Genomic DNA, 20,958 nt, shown 5'->3' on the forward strand with positions numbered 1-20,958 from the left:
AATCCCGGTAATTTAATTTTTGGAAAATAAAATGTATTTGCAAGTATTTTCATATAATTTAAGAAATTATTTATTTTTCATGAATTCACTGCATTTTACTGCTTGCAAATCGGCGCAGGCATTCTTTAGTTATTGGAAGTAAAATTAGTTTTATTAGTTCATCCCCAAGCTGCCTCTGTTGAAAACGGGAAGCATTCGCCAGTACACTTCCTGCACATGCTCAGTAGCGCTTCGACTGAAGTCAATCGGGGCTCAGTCTTTTTTTTTTTTTTTTTTGTTAGTTTAAGTACGTAAGGTTGGATTCTTACAACAAGGTTTAATCAAGGTAAAACATTGATCCTCCTGAGGGTAATGGGATTTATCGTCCCTACCTTCACCGGAAATCTGCAGCTACTGGTTCTCCACCAAACATCAGCGGTCTCTTGTGTATTGTCTTACGGCCCCCGGCCTCACCTCCATTCTGTTTGTAGCGTACATTTAGACAATGATGGTCATTTTGTGCGGTATGTTGGTTCGGAGAATATCAGTTTTCTCAGCTGAAAGGGATACTCTGTAATAATAAGGTGTTGTCAGAAAAGCTATTTTAGGAAGGCACCCTTTCCTCTGGTTGCTCAGATAATTGCCTCCTGCTTGCGTGCGGGTGTAACAGTAGAGATCACACAGATGATATATTACAGGCCGGCGCTCTATAATACTTTAATGTTCCTTTCCGCAATATTTTCCCGTTCCAATCACTGCATTAAGGTGAGGGATGATTCATGAGAATGGATCTCTTATACTCGCTGTGTAATAATGCTGTGTTTGAAAGAAAGGATAACTAAAAGAAAAAGAGTGAAATAATGCTAAAAGAGAGGAAAAAAAGAAAAAAACCCAAAACATTAAAATTAAAACAAACTTTGACCGCTTGTGATTTTGTAACTAAACCCAGCATTAGAAACATCATTCTTAGACTTTCCGCAGAAGTAATATTTTAATTATGTAGAATTTTGCCCCATTCATCATTTTTGCTGGGAACACTTTATTATCACGTGATACAAATTAAATAAAGTCCCGCCCCCAGCCACTCCTTTAGCCTCATGCTAAACACAGATGTCCCTTTTTTGCCGCACATTTAAGTGCTGTCCCTTTAAGTGTTTTCCATGATTAATTAAGTAAAATAAATATCTTAAATGCTGAACCATTTGTCAAATTGTTAAACAGTGGTGACCATATTGAAGAATTAAGTAAAGTTAATAAAAGGAATTTTTCCGTGTACCATTTACTGCTCGTTTTTGAAAGAATTGCAAATTTTGTCCATTAAAATAACATGAAATGGATCAGAAATCCAGCACAGACGGGGTTAATAATGTAAATGACGATTGTAGCTGGAAACGGCTGTCTTTTAATGGAATGGGCAAAATGTGCTTTTCTTTCAAAAACAAGGACAGTTCTAAGTGACCCCAAAGTGTTCGAACAACGGTGTAAATAGGCATTCTTTGTGATATTTCGGTTTCTGTGAAATCTGCTTGTATTTTAGTAAGTTTGAGAAACAAAGTTTTTCATTCGATTTCGCCTGCCTCGACCTTTTCTATTTCCTTAGCTGAACCGCATGCCAGCTGACCGCTCCGCAGAATTCGATTTCACCAAGACGGGTTTATTAGTATTTGAAGCGGATCCTTCCGTGCGACTCAGCAACAAGAACAACTCTGCGTCCTTCGACAACTTTGTTTCGTCCAGATTAGTCGGTCCTACCTTTAAAGGAGATGAATTTAGCCAGAAACTCCAACAGATGGCAAAGGTAAGAGGAAGTGCGGCCCCCCAACAGAAGGGAATACGATTCTTGTTCAACCAAGTCCAAGAACCAGGAAAAAGAACTTTAAAGTTTTCACGTAACCGCGTCACTCCCTCGATTATTATTATTACTACGTATCGATGAGTTTGAAGTCCCAGGATTTAGTTCTTGCCCTGCCTTTGGATTTGCAGTCCTCACCGCTGAAACCTTTTGGCTGAGGGCATAAACCTGCATTCCCCTCTTAATCAGGGGAAAAAAAGTGGTGTAGGGACATCTTTGGCACCTAATGAAACCTTTAAGAATATTTTATGTCTTTGCGCCTTTAAGTGGATCTCCAGCCATCATATTCACTTTATTGCATATGATCTCTGTGTTGTCCCCCTTACAAATGCATTGGGGGGGGGTTCTGTTTAGATCCCCCCCCGTGCTCATGGTGGGAAAGGGATCCTATTGATCTTTATGGGAGTGCTTTCCTGGCATCCATTGGCTGCTTCAATCAGTGGGAAGAATTATGGGACCATGAGTGGGGAGGGCAGCAGCAGAGCTGCAGCTTCTGTCTCAAGTGCTTTTGTCAGTTCTGTTTTTGAAGAGTTTGTATTAAAGTACTCATCGCTAAAGTTACGCTCATCATTAATCTGTCCTTTTAATTTGTATAATGAGCAGCAGGCCATGCGGAGGCTGCCGTGGAATCCACTGCAACTGTAAAAAAAAAAATTAAAAAAAATCTTTTTTTTTTTTTTTTTTTTTTTTTTTTTATGTGACCACGTCAGCCTGTCTCTATACCATGTACATATACATGTATGTTAAAACGTGTCTCTCTGGCACATTACCTCCCTCGAGCCGGTTACGATGCGTCCCGACTGCAGGCTGTACTGTAAATGTTGTCATTAGATTTTGTTACAAGAACCTTTGTGTTTTTGGATCGCCTGCGCAAGCAACTGATATCCTGTTGGCTTTAAGAAAAGTCGTCCAACGCGGGATTATATTTAAAGCGCTGGCTCGTTTACCGTACTTTCGTTTGTGAAAGCGCCTGGAAGCGTGAGTTATGATAACAAACCTCTGCAAAATGATTACTGTACTGGGACTTTTATGTTTCTCATTAAATTCTATTTTTTTTTTCTGTGCCTGAGCCGAGCATCGGTGTGACCTCAGGGCAGCGGATCTCCTGTCTGCTTACCTCTCTTTTTATAGCGTGCTTTGTATTCTTTTTAAGAAGAACGGAACCAGGCAGCCGGTTGTCCAGGGGAGATTAAAGACCACCTAATTAAAAAATGGCCTTAATGAGGAACAAAACCATTTTTTTTAATTACCTGATTTTTACCTGACTGTGATGCTCATTAGGGGTTTTTTTCCTTGAAGCAGAAGAGCAGAAAAGTTCCATTAAGTTTTGCAGGGCGTCCCGTTGTCCCCGTTGTCCCCGTTGTCCCCGTTTCCCGCATGATTTTTTTCCCACCCGGACCTCCGAAAGCCTGAGTTGGCGAGTTTTTCTTTTTTTTCAACAATAATCGGCTTGACGCCGTTCTCGGTGTGTTCTTGCATGCTGCATCACGTGCCAGTCACCCAATCCGTGCCAGTCACCCAATCCGTGCCGTGGTTTTGGCTTCCAAAAGTCTTCAAGCCCATGAGTTAGCTTCTCAAATAGCAAGAAGTTATGGGTAGGCGAGCACTCGATTAAAACATAGAGGTAGATAATAAAGTTACTATTAATGAGACTTTTTGTGACAAATATTACATACGTGATCCTTACACCCATAAGACACTCACTAAAGGATATACTAGTATGGTGGGAGATCCCCTTTAGTTTCGTGCCCCTGCACTCGGATACCCTAAGCCAATGCCATCAAAGAGCCCAGTAGACCCAATGCGTTTCCCCATGCGTTTAGAGAAGACATATGGATCTAGATGCGTTTGCCCCAACTACAACTTCTTAAAGTTCAAAAGTTTGGGGTCTCTCAGAAACGTCCTTGTTTTTGAAAGGAAATTCCGTCCATTAAAATAACATGAAATGTTTGTTATATATGACTATTGGGAGGCCCTTTATCACGCCCATCACTCCTGTGTTCCAACGGCCCTTTATCACTCCCATCGCTCCTGTGTTCCAATAGCCCTTTATCACTCCCATCACTCCTGTGTTCCAATGGCCATTTATCACTCCCATCACTCCTGTGTTCCAATGACCCTTTATCACTCCCATCACTCCTGTGTTCCAACGGCCCTTTATCACTCCTGTGTTCCAATGGCCCTTTATCACTCCCATCACTCCTGTGTTCCAATGGCCCTTTATCACTCCCATCACTCCTGTGTTCCAATGGCCCTTTATCACTCCCATCACTCCTGTGTTCCAATGGCCCTTTATCACTCCCATCACTCCTGTGTTCCAATGGCACGTTGTGTTCGCTGATCCAAGTTTAAGTTTAAAAGGCTAATTGATGGTTAGAAAAGCCTTTTGCAATTATGTTACGGCCAGAAATGTCCTTGTTTCCCATAAAAACAGCTCAGTGACCCCAAACTTTTGAACAGTAGTATATATATTTATATAATGTGTGTGTGTGTGTATATATATATATATATATATATATATCTCTGTATAATAAATCTCTCTTGGTACGTTCATTATTTTCCAAGCTGTGCGTCTATACATTGCCAAGCAGCTTTCCGTTGGGTCTTTCGTCCACGCAGGGTCCTGGCTTCCAAGTTATTTAGCGGGAGAATGAAGTGTGAAAATAACTCTGAAACTCCCCGAGGATTCTGTTCGCTGAGCTGGCTGCATGCGGTGCTCGCAGATTCAATGAAAGTAATGAAGTGAGATCCTCCACAGAATTAATTTATTAGCAAAGCGCCGCGTTCGTTCTCTCTAACAGGAGATAAATTTTCCCCCGGGTTCCCCGGGTCTCATTGGAGGAGATTGAGCGCGTTGGCAGAGACAATAAACTCAACAAATCAAAAATTCTATTTGTTTCGTTCTTCATTAGGGCAGGAAAATTGAATATATTGATATAGAAAAGCCTTCCGTAGGAGGCTTGGGTTTCAGCGTCATTGCCATGAAGAATCCCACCGCGGGAGACGGCGGGGTCTTCATCAAAGAGGTCCAACCAGGAAGCATAGCAGACAGGTACAATCCCAAAGTATTTTGTCTTCTTTTTTTTCTTTTGTTTATGTAACTTTGACAGATTCCCATCATTTAGTGAACACAGCCCTCCATATATTAGCGTTATAGAAAACGTATGGGAGGCAAATTGACTTGGCTAATGTACCGCGACCACGTTCTGCAGCTTTTGTGCCTAACGGGTGCCTTTAGTAACGTGAATAATTATCTGCCGGGTCAATCAAGGCAACTTTCTTATTCACATTGGTCATGGATACCAGATGGTGAAATATTCCCGTCATTTTTTTTTTTTTCGGGAACCGATATGAAAAGAGCGGAAGGTTCCAGAATCCAGTTATATATATTTTTTTTATTTAAAGAAAAAAAAAGGCAATTTATGTGTTTTTAATAAAAAATATTTAAGATATTCTAGAGCGGTTTGCTCTATTCCAAGGATAAAAATTACATTTTGGGGCACAAACCTTGGTGATGATGATTTCATTATGACACTGGAATATAAAAAAAGTAATTTAAGAATTTAAAGTATTTATCATTAAGTTGTCAGGGGCATGCTAACGAACCCTACACTGTTCAGAGTTGGGGAAAACCATTATATTTATGACGGTTTAAGGCAATGATATTTGTAATGATATTCCTTTTGTTTTTGCATATTTTTATCGCCTTTATGTATTTGTTTTGGGATAAGCCTGTGATACACCTGTTATAGGTAAAGCTGTTATATTTAAAGGTGAGGTTTGCCTGGAGGACCTCACTGGAACGTCTCAGAAGTATTATTTTCCGATCTCCCCTCGACTGTCATAGTTCCACCCCTAGAACATTTTATGTATCTTTCATTTTTTTGTTTTGTATCCTTTATAGGGATGGACGGCTTAAAAAGGGTGACCAGATCCTGGCCATTAACTATACTCCATTGGACATGAATGTCTCCCACCAGGAAGCGATCACTTTGCTTCAGCAGTCATCAGGTTCCATCTATCTAGTGATGGCGAAGCAACCTCTTCCAAGCGAGGTAGAAACACAAGTCCGTCACATGGAGCAGTCTGTAAGTATCGAAGCTTAGAATCTTTTCCGCAATCAAAAGGACAGCGCAGAGTGCCATTTGTATCATGGACTTCAGTGAAGTCTTTGAGTGACGGCTCTTAGAGACCATATCCGCCCCATATCTAGATTCCAGTGAAATCTGGCGGTCCCGGAAGCTGAAGGAACCTGCCAGATAGAGCTGGATGTCCAACTGGGCTACCTTATTGTTGAACTCGTACTCGCAAACGGCCCAGGGTACACTCTGGACGCAGCCCGTCAACCATAGCCATTTTTTATTTTTTTTAACCGTTTTCACTGATGTTTGGGTGCCCCCAACTAATATTACCGATGTTATGCGTTGCCGACCAGAACCAAAGAGTCTGGCTTATTCTGCGGATCCGCCAGATACGTGGTCTATGGTTTAAGAATCTATCATCTAGATTATTGAAGGTCCGTTCCAGCCTTTCCCCCGGGGGACGGCTAGGAATTCATAACACACGGAGAAGTTTGTGAGAGTAAATATTTCAGTGACCCCCGCAGACAAAACTTGTAAGAAAACGCTCTTTCAGGCGCTTTATAAAAGGGTCGCGCATGCATTTTTTTTTTTAAACATATTTTTTTTTAGAAGTTGTAAGGTCTCGTTGCAGATGATACTGCTCAAGAGGCAGCACTTTTTCTTTATGTTTTTTTTAACATATGGGGAATAACATACATCTCAATTTAAGGACAAGGGCATCTGAATCCTCTGTTAGAAGAAAATGAGTAATTTAATTTCTAAGTGGACCCATCAGCACAGTTAATCAGACCGTCCTGGGGCTGACGGGAAGCCTCTGCTGCGTTTGTACAGCGGATGAGTAGCATATGTAGATTTCAAGGGTGGGCAATTAATGAAATGAAGAATGGAAAATGTTTTCGAGGCTAATGGATGCCATATGGACTGACCACAGGCTCTGCCTCCGAAGCGTTCGACGCGGAACGTTCCACATTCAGCGTTTCCCATTACTTTGATGGAAATGTAACAAATAAATCATTATTAAACAAAACTAAACACCATTTATTTTGAAACGTTTGCGTCCGCGGAGCGCGTCCATGGCCGCTAATAAATATGACAGCTGGAACTCGCCAGAATTAAAAAAAAATAATTTCTCATTTGCAGGTCTGCTGGGGCCACGTGGAAGAGATTGAACTCGTTAACGACGGTTCCGGGTTAGGATTTGGAATCGTTGGTGGAAAAGCCAGTGGTGTGATTGTGAGGACGATTCTGCCTGGGGGATTAGCCGATCGGGTAATTTCTTCTCCTATTCTATATTATCAGGAGTGCTCTGAATTATTCTGATTTATACACTAGCCTTTAAAAGTTTGGGGTCACTGAGCTGTTTTCGTGGAAGTGATGGGAGTGATAAAGGGCCATTGGGACACAGAAGTGATGGGAGTGATAAAGGGCCTTTAGAACACAGGAGTGATGGGAGTGATAAAGGGCCATTGGGACAGAGAAGTGATGGGAGTGATAAAGGGCCATTGAACACAGGAGTGATGGGAGTGATAAAGGGCCATTGGAACACAGGAGTGATGGGTGTGATAAAGGGCCTATGAAGAGATTCCATTAAAAATCAGCTGTTTCCAGCTACAATAATCATTTAACCCCGTCTGTGCTGGATTTCTGATCCATTTCATGTTATTTTAAAGGACGAAATGTGCTTTTCTTTTAAAAACAAGGAGATTTCTAAGTGACCCCAAACTTTTAAACAGTAGTGTATGTAACGATAATGCACCGAAAGCATCTGCTCTTCGTTTTGTTATACGTTGCACCAAGAGGTCTTTAGATGAACTTGCGATAAAGCACCAGACGGGTCATACAACATATTATTACAAAAAATCGAGTATTGGGGAAAAATAAAAAAAAAATTAGATACATTTACTCGAACAGGTCCAACATGCTGGGAAGATCGCCTCTCGCTGTGTACGACGTTACCGATTCCTTGGTTACCTCGTTTGGTAACTATTGTAACAAACACTACTCCTGGATGAATGTGAACGGAGACGCTGATTTACGAGGTCACATAAGGCCAATGTGGGGATTATGGAACATTTATAATCACATCTAGCAATTCGGACCAGGAATTCTATCACTCTCCCCCATCATCCACATTTATGTTCTATTTTCCAAGTCAAATTCTTTAAAATAATATCGACTGTAGCCCTCAATCAAAGAGTCATGTGATGTATAATACATAAAAAACATAGAATCTGCCAGCAGATCGGCCCCATTCGGCCCCCGTCTAGTTGCCCGTTTCTCCTGCTGTAAAGATTCAAGCCTTAATCAGCCGTTGGTCTCGTCTTAGATTCAGGAGCCGTATGTCTATCCCATGCGTGTTTAATACCCTCACTGTATTACCCTGTAACACTTCTGCTGGGAGGCTGTTCCACTTATCTACCACCCTCTCAGTAAATACTCACATGTCAAGATACTTTTCCAAATCCTACATGTTACGGTTTTATAGTTTATGATTATTTTTTGCCAATACGTTATCTCTCGCCTACGGTTAAGTTGCTGTTTTTTTTTATATTTTTTTTCTTTTCTTTTTAAATCCGGTCTTAATCGTTTTTTCCTGGATCGGAATCAAAACTATTTTCTGGAACCATACATTGTATCTAAAGTTTTGATGGCGTATATTAGCCGTTGCTATAATTCCTCCCAGTCGTGGAGCGACCTTTTGCCTTCTTTTTTTTTTCACTTAAACTTCATCGGCTGTAAATGAGCTCATATACTATCTGTTTCTGGAATTTAAAGGGGTTTATGGCTGGTTAATTGCGAAAATAAATAGAAACCATCAATTTAACACGGGAGATAAATAAAGAATTTAAGCTTGCAAGAAAATTGGAATGTAATTAAAAAGCAGTGTCCGACACCGGGGGGGGGGGGGGGGGGGCTGCTTTTTTTGGCTGAACTCATAGAGAATTAATACTTCGATTAATACCAAGTATAACGTAAGACTTAATGAAGGACAATAACCCTGCTGTGTGGGAGTTTGTAAAACTGATCCAAATCACGGGGTTTAATAGGCTTGTTGAAAAACTGCCCATAAACAATGTTTTTAAATGAAAATTACAATTTTTTTTTTAAGGTACTTAGAACGGGTTGGCCCATACGTATAGAAACATAGAATCTGCCGGAAGATCGGCCCCCGTCTAGTCGTCCGTTTCTCCTGCTGTAAAGTCTCAAACCTTAATCAGTCGTTGGTCTCGTCTTAGATTCAGGATCCGTATGTCTATCCCATGCGTGTTTAATACCTTCATTGTATTACCCTCTACCACTTCTGCTGGGAGACTGTTCCACTTATCAGCCACTCTCTTAGCAAACAGCAGTTTGGGGGCAAAGTTTTAAATGTTGAGCAATCCCCATGGTGCCAGCAGCACATGTAGCAGTTTGCGACAGATTTGCTGTTTAGGAAATTAACTTAGAGTATGTATCAGGAGCGATTCTGGTAACATGTGGTGAAGTTACCAAGGCAACCAGCAGAATGCTTTTATTAAATGCTCATTTATTAATTTAATAATGTATTTATTAAAGAATGAAAACCAGGATACATTCTGAGATTTACAATAATGATGGTTTTAATTATTTCACGATTATTAAGGATGGAAGATTACGGACAGGAGACCACATCTTGCAGATCGGGGACACCGACGTCCAGGGAATGTCGAGTGATCAAGTTGCTCAGGTCTTGAGAAACTGTGGGAATTCAGTTCGGATGGTTGTAGCCAGAGATCCCGTCGGGAAAACCATGGTGAAGCCCCCAGCACCCGCCACCTTGCCGGTGGGCTCTCTGCCTCCGCGGGAGACGCAAAGCGGCCACATTGTGAGTACAAATCTTCATGATATCCTTCAAGAAAAAGTTACCAGTATCAGAGTAAAAATAGGTTTTCCGACATATTGTGCTGTTTTTGTTCTTAAACCCGATCTCTGTTCGATCTGCTGCCCGCATGTCCATGAAGACCCTCTAGGGTGCCCACATACACACACAATAATAATACCACGGCCCCTCGCGTTTCGTGACCCCGCTGAGCTCCTGTACAGTACAGCTACTAAATAAAAAATCCAATTTATTTTTATAGGAAAACCTTGATCATGACACCTATGACATCACTCTCACGAAGAAAGAAGGTCAAAGCTTAGGGATAACGGTGGTTGGTCTTACAGAAGCTGCTAAAGGAGGTGAGATTGTAAAGAATGTATCTAGTTTTGTAACCAGATGTACTAATTAGTGAAAGTCAGGAACATTAATTGGTTTTTTTGAGGGGGGGCAGGGATTTGCGTTATTTTATTTATTTGGTTAAAATGTTAAATAATTTTTTGATTAACATAGACGTGAACGTTCATATACTTGTTACCCTTTGAACCATATTGCTGATATTTAGATCTGTTTTAGCCTGCTACAAAAGAAGTGCCCTTTAGTACCCAGCCAACCCCCAAAACGAAAGTGCCCGCTTTTGAGCATTTAAAATTGAGAGGTATAAGGCTTATTTCTTCCTTATTTTCTAATAAACCTGCTGATACAACATTATCTGGGCCCGAAATTGTTGTCATGATTGGGAGGATCTTGCGATTATGGCTGTAATCCAGCCAACAGATAAAAGGTAAGCCCACTTTGTGGTCCGGCTGCTCTTGTGGGTTAGTGCGGGGAGAGCGATCCGCCACGTTCATCGCTAGATTCTAAGAGGCTGCCTCCGAATAGGAGTGCTTAGGTAAGTTTGGTTAACGTACTGTGTGTGTGTTTGTGTCTGAGTGCAGTGTGTGTTGCTGAGAGTGGTGTGTGTGTTGCTGAGAGTGGTGTGTGTGTTGCTGAGAGTGGTGTGTGTGTTGCTGAGAGTGGTGTGTGTGTGTCTGGAGCTGAGTGCGGTGTGTGGTTGCTGAGTGCGGTGTGTGGTTGCTGAGTGCGGTGTGTGTGGTTGCTGTGTGCGGTGTGTGGTTGCTGTGTGCGGTGTGTGGTTGCTGTGTGCGGTGTGTGTGGTTGCTGAGTGCGGTGTGTGTGGTTGCTGAGTGCGGTGTGTGTGGTTGCTGAGTGCGGTGTGTGTGGTTGCTGAGTGCGGTGTGTGTGGTTGCTGAGTGCGGTGTGTGTGGTTGCTGAGTGCGGTGTGTGTGGTTGCTGAGTGCGGTGTGGTTGCTGAGTGCGGTGTGTGGTTGCTGAGTGGTGTGTGTGGTTGCTGTGTGCGGTGTGTGGTTGCTGTGTGCGGTGTGTGGTTGCTGAGTGCGGTGTGTGGTTGCTGTGTGCGGTGTGTGGTTGCTGTGTGCGGTGTGTGGTTGCTGTGTGCGGTGTGTGGTTGCTGAGTGCGGTGTGTGGTTGCTGAGTGCGGTGTGTGGTTGCTGAGTGCGGTGTGTGGTTGCTGAGTGCGGTGTGTGGTTGCTGAGTGCGGTGTGTGGTTGCTGTGTGCGGTGTGTGGTTGCTGTGTGCGGTGTGTGGTTGCTGTGTGCGGTGTGTGGTTGCTGTGTGCGGTGTGTGGTTGCTGTGTGCGGTGTGTGTGGTTGCTGAGTGCGGTGTGTGTGGTTGCTGAGTGCGGTGTGTGTGCTTGCTGAGTGCGGTGTGTGGTTGCTGAGTGCGGTGTGTGGTTGCTGTGTGCGGTGTGTGGTTGCTGTGTGCGGTGTGTGGTTGCTGTGTGCGGTGTGTGGTTGCTGAGTGCGGTGTGTGGTTGCTGAGTGCGGTGTGTGGTTGCTGAGTGCGGTGTGTGGTTGCTGAGTGCGGTGTGTGGTTGCTGTGTGCGGTGTGTGGTTGCTGTGTGCGGTGTGTGGTTGCTGTGTGCGGTGTGTGGTTGCTGTGTGCGGTGTGTGGTTGCTGAGTGCGGTGTGTGGTTGCTGAGTGCGGTGTGTGGTTGCTGTGTGCGGTGTGTGGTTGCTGTGTGCGGTGTGTGGTTGCGGTGTGTGGTTGCTGTGTGCGGTGTGTGTGGTTGCTGTGTGCGGTGTGTGTGGTTGCTGAGTGCGGTGTGTGGTTGCTGTGTGCGGTGTGTGGTTGCTGTGTGCGGTGTGTGGTTGCTGAGTGCGGTGTGTGGTTGCTGTGTGCGGTGTGTGGTTGCTGTGTGCGGTGTGTGGTTGCTGTGTGCGGTGTGTGGTTGCTGTGTGCGGTGTGTGGTTGCTGTGTGCGGTGTGTGGTTGCTGTGTGCGGTGTGTGGTTGCTGAGTGCGGTGTGTGGTTGCTGAGTGCGGTGTGTGGTTGCTGAGTGCGGTGTGTGGTTGCTGAGTGCGGTGCGGTTGCTGAGTGCGGTGCGGTTGCTGAGTGCGGTGCGGTTGCTGAGTGCGGTGTGGTTGCTGTGTGCGGTGTGGTTGCTGTGTGCGGTGTGTGGTTGCTGTGTGCGGTGTGTGGTTGCTGTGTGCGGTGTGTGGTTGCTGAGTGCGGTGTGGTTGCTGAGTGCGGTGTGTGGTTGCTGAGTGCGGTGTGGTTGCTGAGTGCGGTGTGTGGTTGCTGAGTGCGGTGTGTGGTTGCTGTGTGCGGTGTGTGGTTGCTGAGTGCGGTGTGGTTGCTGAGTGCGGTGCGGTTGCTGAGTGCGGTGTGTGGTTGCTGAGTGCGGTGTGGTTGCTGAGTGCGGTGTGGTTGCTGAGTGCGGTGTGTGGTTGCTGTGTGCGGTGTGTGGTTGCTGAGTGCGGTGTGGTTGCTGAGTGCGGTGCGGTTGCTGAGTGTCCTTTGATTTGATTAAGAATAAAAACAAATGAATCAAAAAGGAAACAAAAATTTGAATCTATTTTGGTCCATGTGCACGGGCCTAATTGTGGTGTTTCTGTAAAATGTAAGCCCTTCGGAGGCTTTCAGTGCAACTTGTATTAAAACAGATTTTAGGAACTGTTACTTTAGAGGGTGGTACATAAATGGAACAGCCTACCAGCCGAAGTGGTAGAGGTTAATACAGTGAGGACTTAGGTTTAAAAGATGCATGGGATCAGACGAGACCAACGACTGATTAAGGTTTGAGTCTTTACAGCAGGAGAAACGAGCAGACTAGACGGGGGCCGAATGGGGCCGATCCGCCGGCAGGTTCTGTGTTTCCATCTGTGATTGAGACTCTGGGAAGGGCTTTCTGAGTTTGACCAACATCGCCACGAAACAGTATTCTGTGTGCTGTAAATCTAGGTGTTTGAATATTATTTAGATTACTGCTTCGTTTATTCAATGTTATTTTTTAAAAATACGTAAAAATTGTGGATTTTTGTCCAGCAGTCCCTCCTAAGCTTGTGTACGTTGAGCCAGACCACAATAAAATACAAATATAAAAAAAAAAATTAACAAAACATACATGACCGATTAGGCTCTGGGTTACGAGGTCAGCCGTGTGATGTCATGCCGGACAGATTCAATCATTATACTGAAATAGTCGAGGGTACAGATATTTTCTCTGCACTATTGAACGTTAAATTACTTTTTCTTTTAATTTTTATCCCCCCCCCCATGACGTTGAAGCAGAACGTTCGATGTAAGGCAGGTATGCCGGTTTTCATTTCTCGTTGTCACCTGTCCTTTGAGATGCCTGCGGTACAGCCCTGTCCACCTCTCATGTCGGCAGCTCGTCCCTTCCTACGTCATGTTATCTTCTTCCCACTGCATGATGGGAGTTACCTGTGTGCCGTAACCAACCTACATACTCATATCAACGTGGCTGGAATCCCTGAATGCCTAACCTCCGACATACTAACTGTCTGCTTGGATCATCCCACGCCAAATACTGACATTAAACGTCCTTTTCCGGTTTTTTTAGGCTCGTCTGGAATTTTCGTGAAGAGTATTATACCGGGCAGCGCCGCGGAGCACAGTGGATGCATCCAGGTCCGCGACCGGATAGTGGCCGTGAGTAAAACGGGAATCGGTTATGTTCCTTCTCGTGTCTTAAATGGAGGTAGAATATAATTACTATTATTATTATATTAGTACTATTGCAAGCCATTGTATAGAATAAAATGTTTAAATGTGCTGGTTGCTCCCTTATTAGGGTAACGTATAGATTATTATTATTATTATTATTAATATTAAAATGATGTATATTGCCCGAAATGCTGATTGCAAGCTGGTGTATAGTCCAAGAGTTTAAATGTTTTAGAGATGCTTAGAGGCCGTATCACTTACACCGCAGGTCGATGGCATCAACATCCAGGGCTTCTCCAATCAAGACGTCGTCACGGCGCTGAGAAATACCGGCCAAACCGTCCGTCTCACGCTGTCGCGCAACAAAATTCCCATTGATTCCTTCCCCCAAGAAAGATCCCCCGCCGCCGGTAAGCATTTCTGCTCTGTTAGTCAGGGTCCGGTGTGGTTCTGTACCGGAAAGTTCTGAAATATCCTGACAAATAATACCAGGGTCCAAGAAACCTAAAACCGGTGCTCATTTTTTTGGAGCAACCTGAACCTCCATCAAGCTAATCATTCTCTCTGTTGGCTACTACATTTTATTTAAACATCTCATCGCCATGTGTTGTTCTCTATGTTTCGGAATCGTATTCGCTCACCAATCGTTCTTTGTATGAAGGAACCAAACCTCCCTACTTTTTTCTTCTTTAATCCAGAATTTGTGTCGGGATTACCGCCGCCACCGCTGCCCCCCGTGCCCCCAATAGCTGAAATGAAGAAGATTCCGGGAGAGCCGGCGTCTCCGGGAATTCAGGAGCTTGTGGATAATTACCGGAATGAACTGAGAACAGGTATTGTCATCCTTTTTATGTTAAACATTATTCAGCCGCGGCCATTCTTTGCCATTCATCTGTATATATATATATATATTTTTTTTTAATGTTCCTCTTCTCCACTTTGGCCTTCGGGGGGCTCCTTTGATCGCCCCGTAAAATAAATTCTCCCTCCTCGCATCTTCTCTTTATTTTATTTGTTCTGCAGGCAGAGATCTGGGGCAGGGTTGGTTCAGGGGGCAGCAGGGTAATTGCCTCCCGTGCCAGTCCTTCAAATATGGCCGGTCAGATATGGCTTTTTTTTCCCCCTTTGGGCTCAGAATTATTATTTATTTATTTATTATTTCTAAAAGATTTCAGAAGACAAAACCTGGGTTTATCTCATTTTTTTATTCAGAAAGATTGAGACCGGAATTGGGGGAAAAAACATATTTTAAAGTCTGCAGATCACTGAATGGGAAGTTTGGGTGAAAAAGTTTCAGTTCACCTGATGAAAGATGAGATTTGTATCAGTTTGTAGTGAAATTAGGCGAAACTTCCTCCTCCTTCCTGCGACTTTACAAATGCTGTCCGAACCAATCAAAAACAAGGGAGAGAGAACTTAATGGGGAGGAATAATCATGCAGATCCTGAGAACAAGAAGTTAAGACGAGCTGCTTCCACGGTGTGCATATAATACAGATCTCTAAACTTAAAAAAAAATGTCAAATGTGGCATATAATTCTAATAATACACTAATTAAAACATAACACACTTGCTGCTACATTAAACAATTACTTACAATTTAGCCTTTGCCCTTTTAACTGTTTCAGCACAGAATTTGACGGGGAGACTTTGGTTGCGCCTCTTCTTTTAAAAGCGTTTACATCTTCACGTAGCGCATGAGTTATAATAACTGCAGGAGTTATGTGATCGTGCCGGGGACATCCAACAGCTGCTATCGTAAATCGTACAGATATTATAGGTTGTAAGCTTGTTGAGTCCTCTTTCCATGTATCGCTTCGTCTACTTCTAGTTTTGTCAGACCCTTTGAATGTAGGGACTGTAAGAAGCGCTGCGGGAATTGCTGGTTCTATATAAATAAAAAGATAATAATATAAAATATTATTGTCGGTGCGATATAAATTAAAGGTAATTATTGCAATATTATTTTTATTATTAATTAAAATATTGTAATATATATAATCTTTTATATATAACCAATAATAATTTGAATGTATAATCTTGTTTATTATTATTATATTTTATTTAGATACAAATAACATAAAAATGCTAATAACGGTGATATAATAGCATAAATTACAGTGAATATTATTTTTTATTTGGTGCAAATAATTTATTGTAATATTGTTTTTTTCCTTTTACCTCTTTTCCATTCAGTATTTATTTTATAATTTATTTTTTTTAATCACGCCCCCCTTTGAACCTTTTAAACTTTAACGTAAGAATGCCACGGCAGACAGCGACTCGCTGGGTATGTCAGGTGCTTAGGCGGCCGTGCCACCTCAAATGAGCAGCGTCCTCGGGACCATACTGTAAATGAAGAAAAAAAGAAGCAAAAAAATCTTTTATAAGGGCGCTTGAGCTCTGACAAGTTAAATATTCCTTAAGTAGGAACATAATATCGGAACTAAGCTTCTGACTTGGGTCAAACGAGGGACAGCCAGCAACCGCATGCCATCCAAGCTGTCAAAGCGACGTATTAATTCGGAGAAGGCAGTATGACAGCCGTGTAAGAAAGCCGAAAAGATAGAAATGTCAAGATAGTTTGAGCTCGCACGGAAGACTGGTTTAGAACTGGAGCTTATATCACGGATCAAGTTACTCACTGGCCTAATTAAAGCAGACAAGCTTTTATACCTGCCAAGCGTATAAATAATGTCCGCCATTGCGATCTTCTGATCGGGCCCCTTCTCCGACGTTTATTTCCCAAAAGGGAGAGTGCAGCTGGAAGGGGATGATTGCCTAAATCACACCACAATTCACTTTTAACCTAATGAAATGTAAACTTTTTTTTTTTCTTTTTTCATTTTTGTCCCAAATGTAAAAGCCAAGGACAATAAGGACTTAAAAACTGTGAGATCTATTAAAAAAAAAAACCGAGGAGCAATTAAGCAGGTGATTTGGGATTGGAACCCGTTGTACAGACACGGAGTGTAAATGGATGAATGCAAGCGTTCGTAGATTCGAGATTAATTGACATACCCGGAAACTTCCCAGGGTTTGGCTGAGATCTCCGTCTCTGCGGAGCGAGGCAGGGAGCGGGGATAGCAACGTTTATACGTTAAACGCATGGGAAATGGGTGAGGAGGGAATTGGCCTGGAGGTTGAAGATGCCAACCCTGGTCTCCAGGAAAGCACACAGAGACTCGGGGCCAAACCCCGCAAGGTCCCAGGTATTTAGAAAAATAAATAATAAAGTCTGGCCGGGATGTGAGGTCGGCAACAGAAATCATGCGTCCGGCGTGAGAGACCAGGGGCTTACGAAGTATCGACACGCAAGCACCAGTGTCCACGACGAGGCTCGCGGGAGCTCTTGGTACTCGAAGGGGTAGACAGAACGTAACGATTAGGATATAACATAATTCAACGGGTGAGGAGGGCTTTCCTGTACTAAGGAGAGCTAAAGTTATAAGGATTTAAGGGATATTTTATCCTAAGGATACAACCGTCCTAAATAGTTTAACAAACGTAGCTGTATAAAGCGGAACATCTCTGTGAGTCATGTTAGGCTGGCATACCTCCCAACTGTCCCGGTTTTTATACCCGTCAGTATCTCTTTAGGACCCAAAATCTTTGATGCCCCTCTTTCCTACCCCTTTTGTAGCCGAGCGTAGTTTGCCAGATGTGACCATACTGCAGTTTTCTGTTTTTTTCCTCTCCAAAAGCAGATTTCTGGATTTGTGGATTGTCCGACAATATAATAATATTTAATATCTTTTAATTTTATTTTTTTTATCGGCTCAGCTCCGGTTTCCCCTGAATTCGAAGCATTGAAAGCCAAGTGGGAGAAAAGTCTGGGACCGGATTATCTTGTCATGGTATAGAATTGAAAAAAAATATATATGTATACATTTTAAGCCTTTTTTTCCGGTTGGATTCCATCGCTGCATTAATGATGTCTTTGTTGCAAGTGTATTTTCAGAACATTGTTTCTGTAGGTGTAAATACCGACCTGTAAAAAAAAAAAAAAGGCAAAGAATTTAAGGTGCTGGATACACTTTAAAATGAAATTCCTATGAAGTTTATTTGCAGTTCATTCAGTAGAACGTCAGGATGGGTATTGGATCGTATGTTTCATTGGGTTATCAGTGTGATAAGTCTTTCTCCATTTTAATATTCAGTTTGAAAGGACGAGACAGCCTCTGGTAGAATGTTGTAGGAGACATTATTTAAAGAGCGTCAGAGTTCACTAATCTTTAATGTATATTTTTACTCGAATCATGGGCTGGATGTATTGAAAGCAAAAGGTAAAAGCCTAGAGTTCTTCTGCCATGGTCCACTCCAACTTTCTTGGTCCTCCTTCAAAGACTTCGGGAATCAATCTTACTTCTATTCAAAATCAAGACTCCAGTGAACTCTTCTTTTTCAGCTTGAGTGTACGCCGAATTCTGGAGGGGCAGAATGTTGGCCCTATGCAATGCACGGGGTATCGGCAGAATAGGCATTGCCAGGGAATTTCAGGGGTTGGGGTATCTCCTCTTGACGTCTACCGTAGACGCCCAGACCTATCCCTTCCAAAAAAAAAACTATGGCTATGAGGATGCATGTATTGTATGGGTGCCATTTGACTGCAAGAGTTAATAGATGCATGGTAACGAAAGTCTTAAGGGTATATCTTGGTGGAAATGCATTCAGATTTTCTGAAATCCCTCACTCTCTCGTTTTCAAATTAAACAATTAGGTCGTTGATTTAGATGCCAAGATCGAAGACGACGCGGAACTTCAGAAATACTCCAAGGTGCGTGGTTTTACCATAAAAAGGACCCACACGTCGAGAGCGGTTAGAATGCAATGATTTATAGACAATTCCAAATTTTATAAAATACTCTTTAATTTGACTTTTTCACAATAAGTAGAGGGTTGGGGAAGGGCTACTCTCTTGTCCCTTTAACGCTGGTTCTCATGATGGGTAACATTGCACGTTCTTGTTTTTTCATTGCAACTTTTTAAGCGTTTCAATTAAAATTAGCATTTCCACCTGAAAATTGTGCTTTGGTTTCCCAAAAGCTGCTACCTATCCACACCATGAGGCTGGGAGTGGAGCTCGACTCGTTTGATGGCCATCACTATATTTCCACCATCGCCCCAGAAGGTCCAGTAGCAAAACTCGGGATTTTGCAACCAGAAGATGAACTCTTAGAGGTAAATTATACTTAACGACGAGGCTTAATGACCATGAAAAGAGAGGTTACAACAAATGTTATTTTATCATAGAGCTTATCAACAGAAATACACTTTTTTAGAACAGCAAAAAAAAAAAAAGAAAAACATATTTTCATTCTCCTCACGTTCATTTTGACCTAAAGAGCTGAACTACCATGTCAGTACTCCATGTACACATAATTTAATAACCTCCAAAAGGCTGTTGAATCTGCTTTTGTACAAAATGTAATCATGTTCTGGAAAAATTACATTTTTTTTTAAAGGAAACTAAAAAAAAAAAAGAATATATATGAAAAGTCAAGACGTGGTATTGTTTAAACCAACGCAGACAGCGATCGTAAAAAGTTTGATTTCCAGTCTTCTAGTATTTCTGCGCTGGATAGCCGCTACACCCAAAAAACACACACGCGCCTCTCTTTATATTTAAAGGTTCAAGGTTTTTAAATCAAATCTATTTTCTAAAATAATAAATAAAAACATATAAAATAATAATAATAATAATATATTTATTATTATTATTATTATTATTTTTATTTATTTTTATGGCTCCAACAATTCCACAGCACTTTTTACAGTCCCTACATTCAAAGGGTCTGACAAAACCAGACCTAACAGACTAAAAGGAACCGATGAAGGAAAGAGGGCCTAATCTTACAGTCTGTAAGGGTAGTTCGCCTGACTTTTTAAGTTTAATGAAAAGTTTTGAAGATTGGACAGAATTATTATTTTTTTATCTGCAGTCAGATTCTGCGTTTCTAACAATTATTCCAGTGACTCTTGTTGGAAAGAAATCTCAGTTTTTGCCCCGTTGCATTTAAAGCTGTAGAAAAGTAACGGGGCCCTTGAGCAATTAAAAAAAAAAAAAAATATCTAAGAATTTATTATGCTGTTAAAAACATTTTTTTTAACAATTTGTTAAGGTTCCGAATGAATAACATTCTAATTTTGACTTTCACTGGTTACAGTCTAACCCTCCAGACCTGTCCTAATCACACCTAAAGCCGCAGTCTTTTTACCGTCTCTGTAAAGATTCCCCTCGTATTTATGTGAATTTAAGAACAATACAACTCGAACCCGATACCGGTGTGGGAATTTCCTACATGGAACCTTTTGCGTTTGTAGATCATGGTGTTGCGCTCCTTTCCAATACCTTAGATTCCCGTTCTTTGATTCCAGGTGAACCGGGTACAGCTTTATGGCAAATCCCGGCGCGAGGCTGTCTCGTTCCTCAAAGAAGTCCCTCCGCCCTTCACGTTAGTTTGTTGCCGGCGTTTGGTTGACGACGAAAACGGATCGTTTGCCGAGGATCCAAACGTGCTTGACGTTGAAGATGAGAAGGTGAGGTATCCTACGGCAGGATCTCCAACTGTAATTAACATTGTCTCATTAGTAGTGCTGGAGTTGGAGCTCCTCTAATGGGTGCTTAGCGGGGGCTGAGGGAATTTGTTAAACCCGGGAGCTTCAATGTCCTGCTGAGTGCAGCTGAACTCGGCAGCTTCATGTATAATGTATGTTGACCTTCCAACCTTTGACCACCTCCACCATCTTCATCCTCACCAACCTTTTGCTTCTCTCCTCCGGTATGTTTCGTCTCCCACTTCATACTTTTTTTCCCCACCATCAATCTCCCCCTTCCAACATCCATCCTTCCCCCTTTTTTGGACACCAGCCCTTTTCTCCATCCCCACATTTTGTTTCATCTCCGACCTTCTACTTTTACCCTCTTCCTATCCTCCTTTCCATCATCCAGCCTTTTTTCTCTTCTCTTGATTTCCATCTCTTTTCTCCATCCCCACCCGCCAACCTTTTGCTTCCCTCCCCTGAGCGTTTTTCATCTCTAACCTCCTTCATTTCTCTCCTCCCTATCATCACTCCAATATCCATCCTTTTTCCCCTTCTCTTCTCCTCCAGCCCTCCCTGCCCTATCATTTTTCCCCTTTTACCCCCTTCTCTATCCACCCCTCCAACATCCACCATTTTTCCTTTTTCTTGGCCTCTGTCCCCACTCTCCATTCAT

General features: G+C 42.5%; 1 protein-coding gene across 1 annotated transcript in view; it reads left to right on the forward strand.

Annotated features, from left to right (window-relative positions):
• Positions 1-20,958, forward strand: part of LOC149282160 (inaD-like protein) — a 69,042-nt gene that overhangs the window by 752 nt on the left and 47,332 nt on the right. The window contains exons 4-16 of the mRNA XM_089498592.1: positions 1,580-1,777; positions 4,744-4,883; positions 5,736-5,886; positions 7,054-7,182; positions 9,536-9,757; positions 10,014-10,113; positions 13,637-13,725; positions 14,009-14,150; positions 14,439-14,573; positions 17,523-17,596; positions 18,460-18,516; positions 18,786-18,920; positions 20,118-20,279. Of these exons, the coding sequence (XP_089354718.1) occupies positions 1,580-1,777; positions 4,744-4,883; positions 5,736-5,886; positions 7,054-7,182; positions 9,536-9,757; positions 10,014-10,113; positions 13,637-13,725; positions 14,009-14,150; positions 14,439-14,573; positions 17,523-17,596; positions 18,460-18,516; positions 18,786-18,920; positions 20,118-20,279 (1,734 nt within the window). The remainder of the gene's footprint in view (positions 1-1,579; positions 1,778-4,743; positions 4,884-5,735; positions 5,887-7,053; positions 7,183-9,535; positions 9,758-10,013; positions 10,114-13,636; positions 13,726-14,008; positions 14,151-14,438; positions 14,574-17,522; positions 17,597-18,459; positions 18,517-18,785; positions 18,921-20,117; positions 20,280-20,958) is intronic.

This window comes from Sceloporus occidentalis, unplaced genomic scaffold (assembly GCF_023333645.1).
Source record: "Sceloporus occidentalis isolate IW3139 unplaced genomic scaffold, rSceOcc1.0.p SCAF_122, whole genome shotgun sequence".
Taxonomy (NCBI): Eukaryota; Metazoa; Chordata; class Lepidosauria; order Squamata; family Phrynosomatidae; genus Sceloporus; species Sceloporus occidentalis.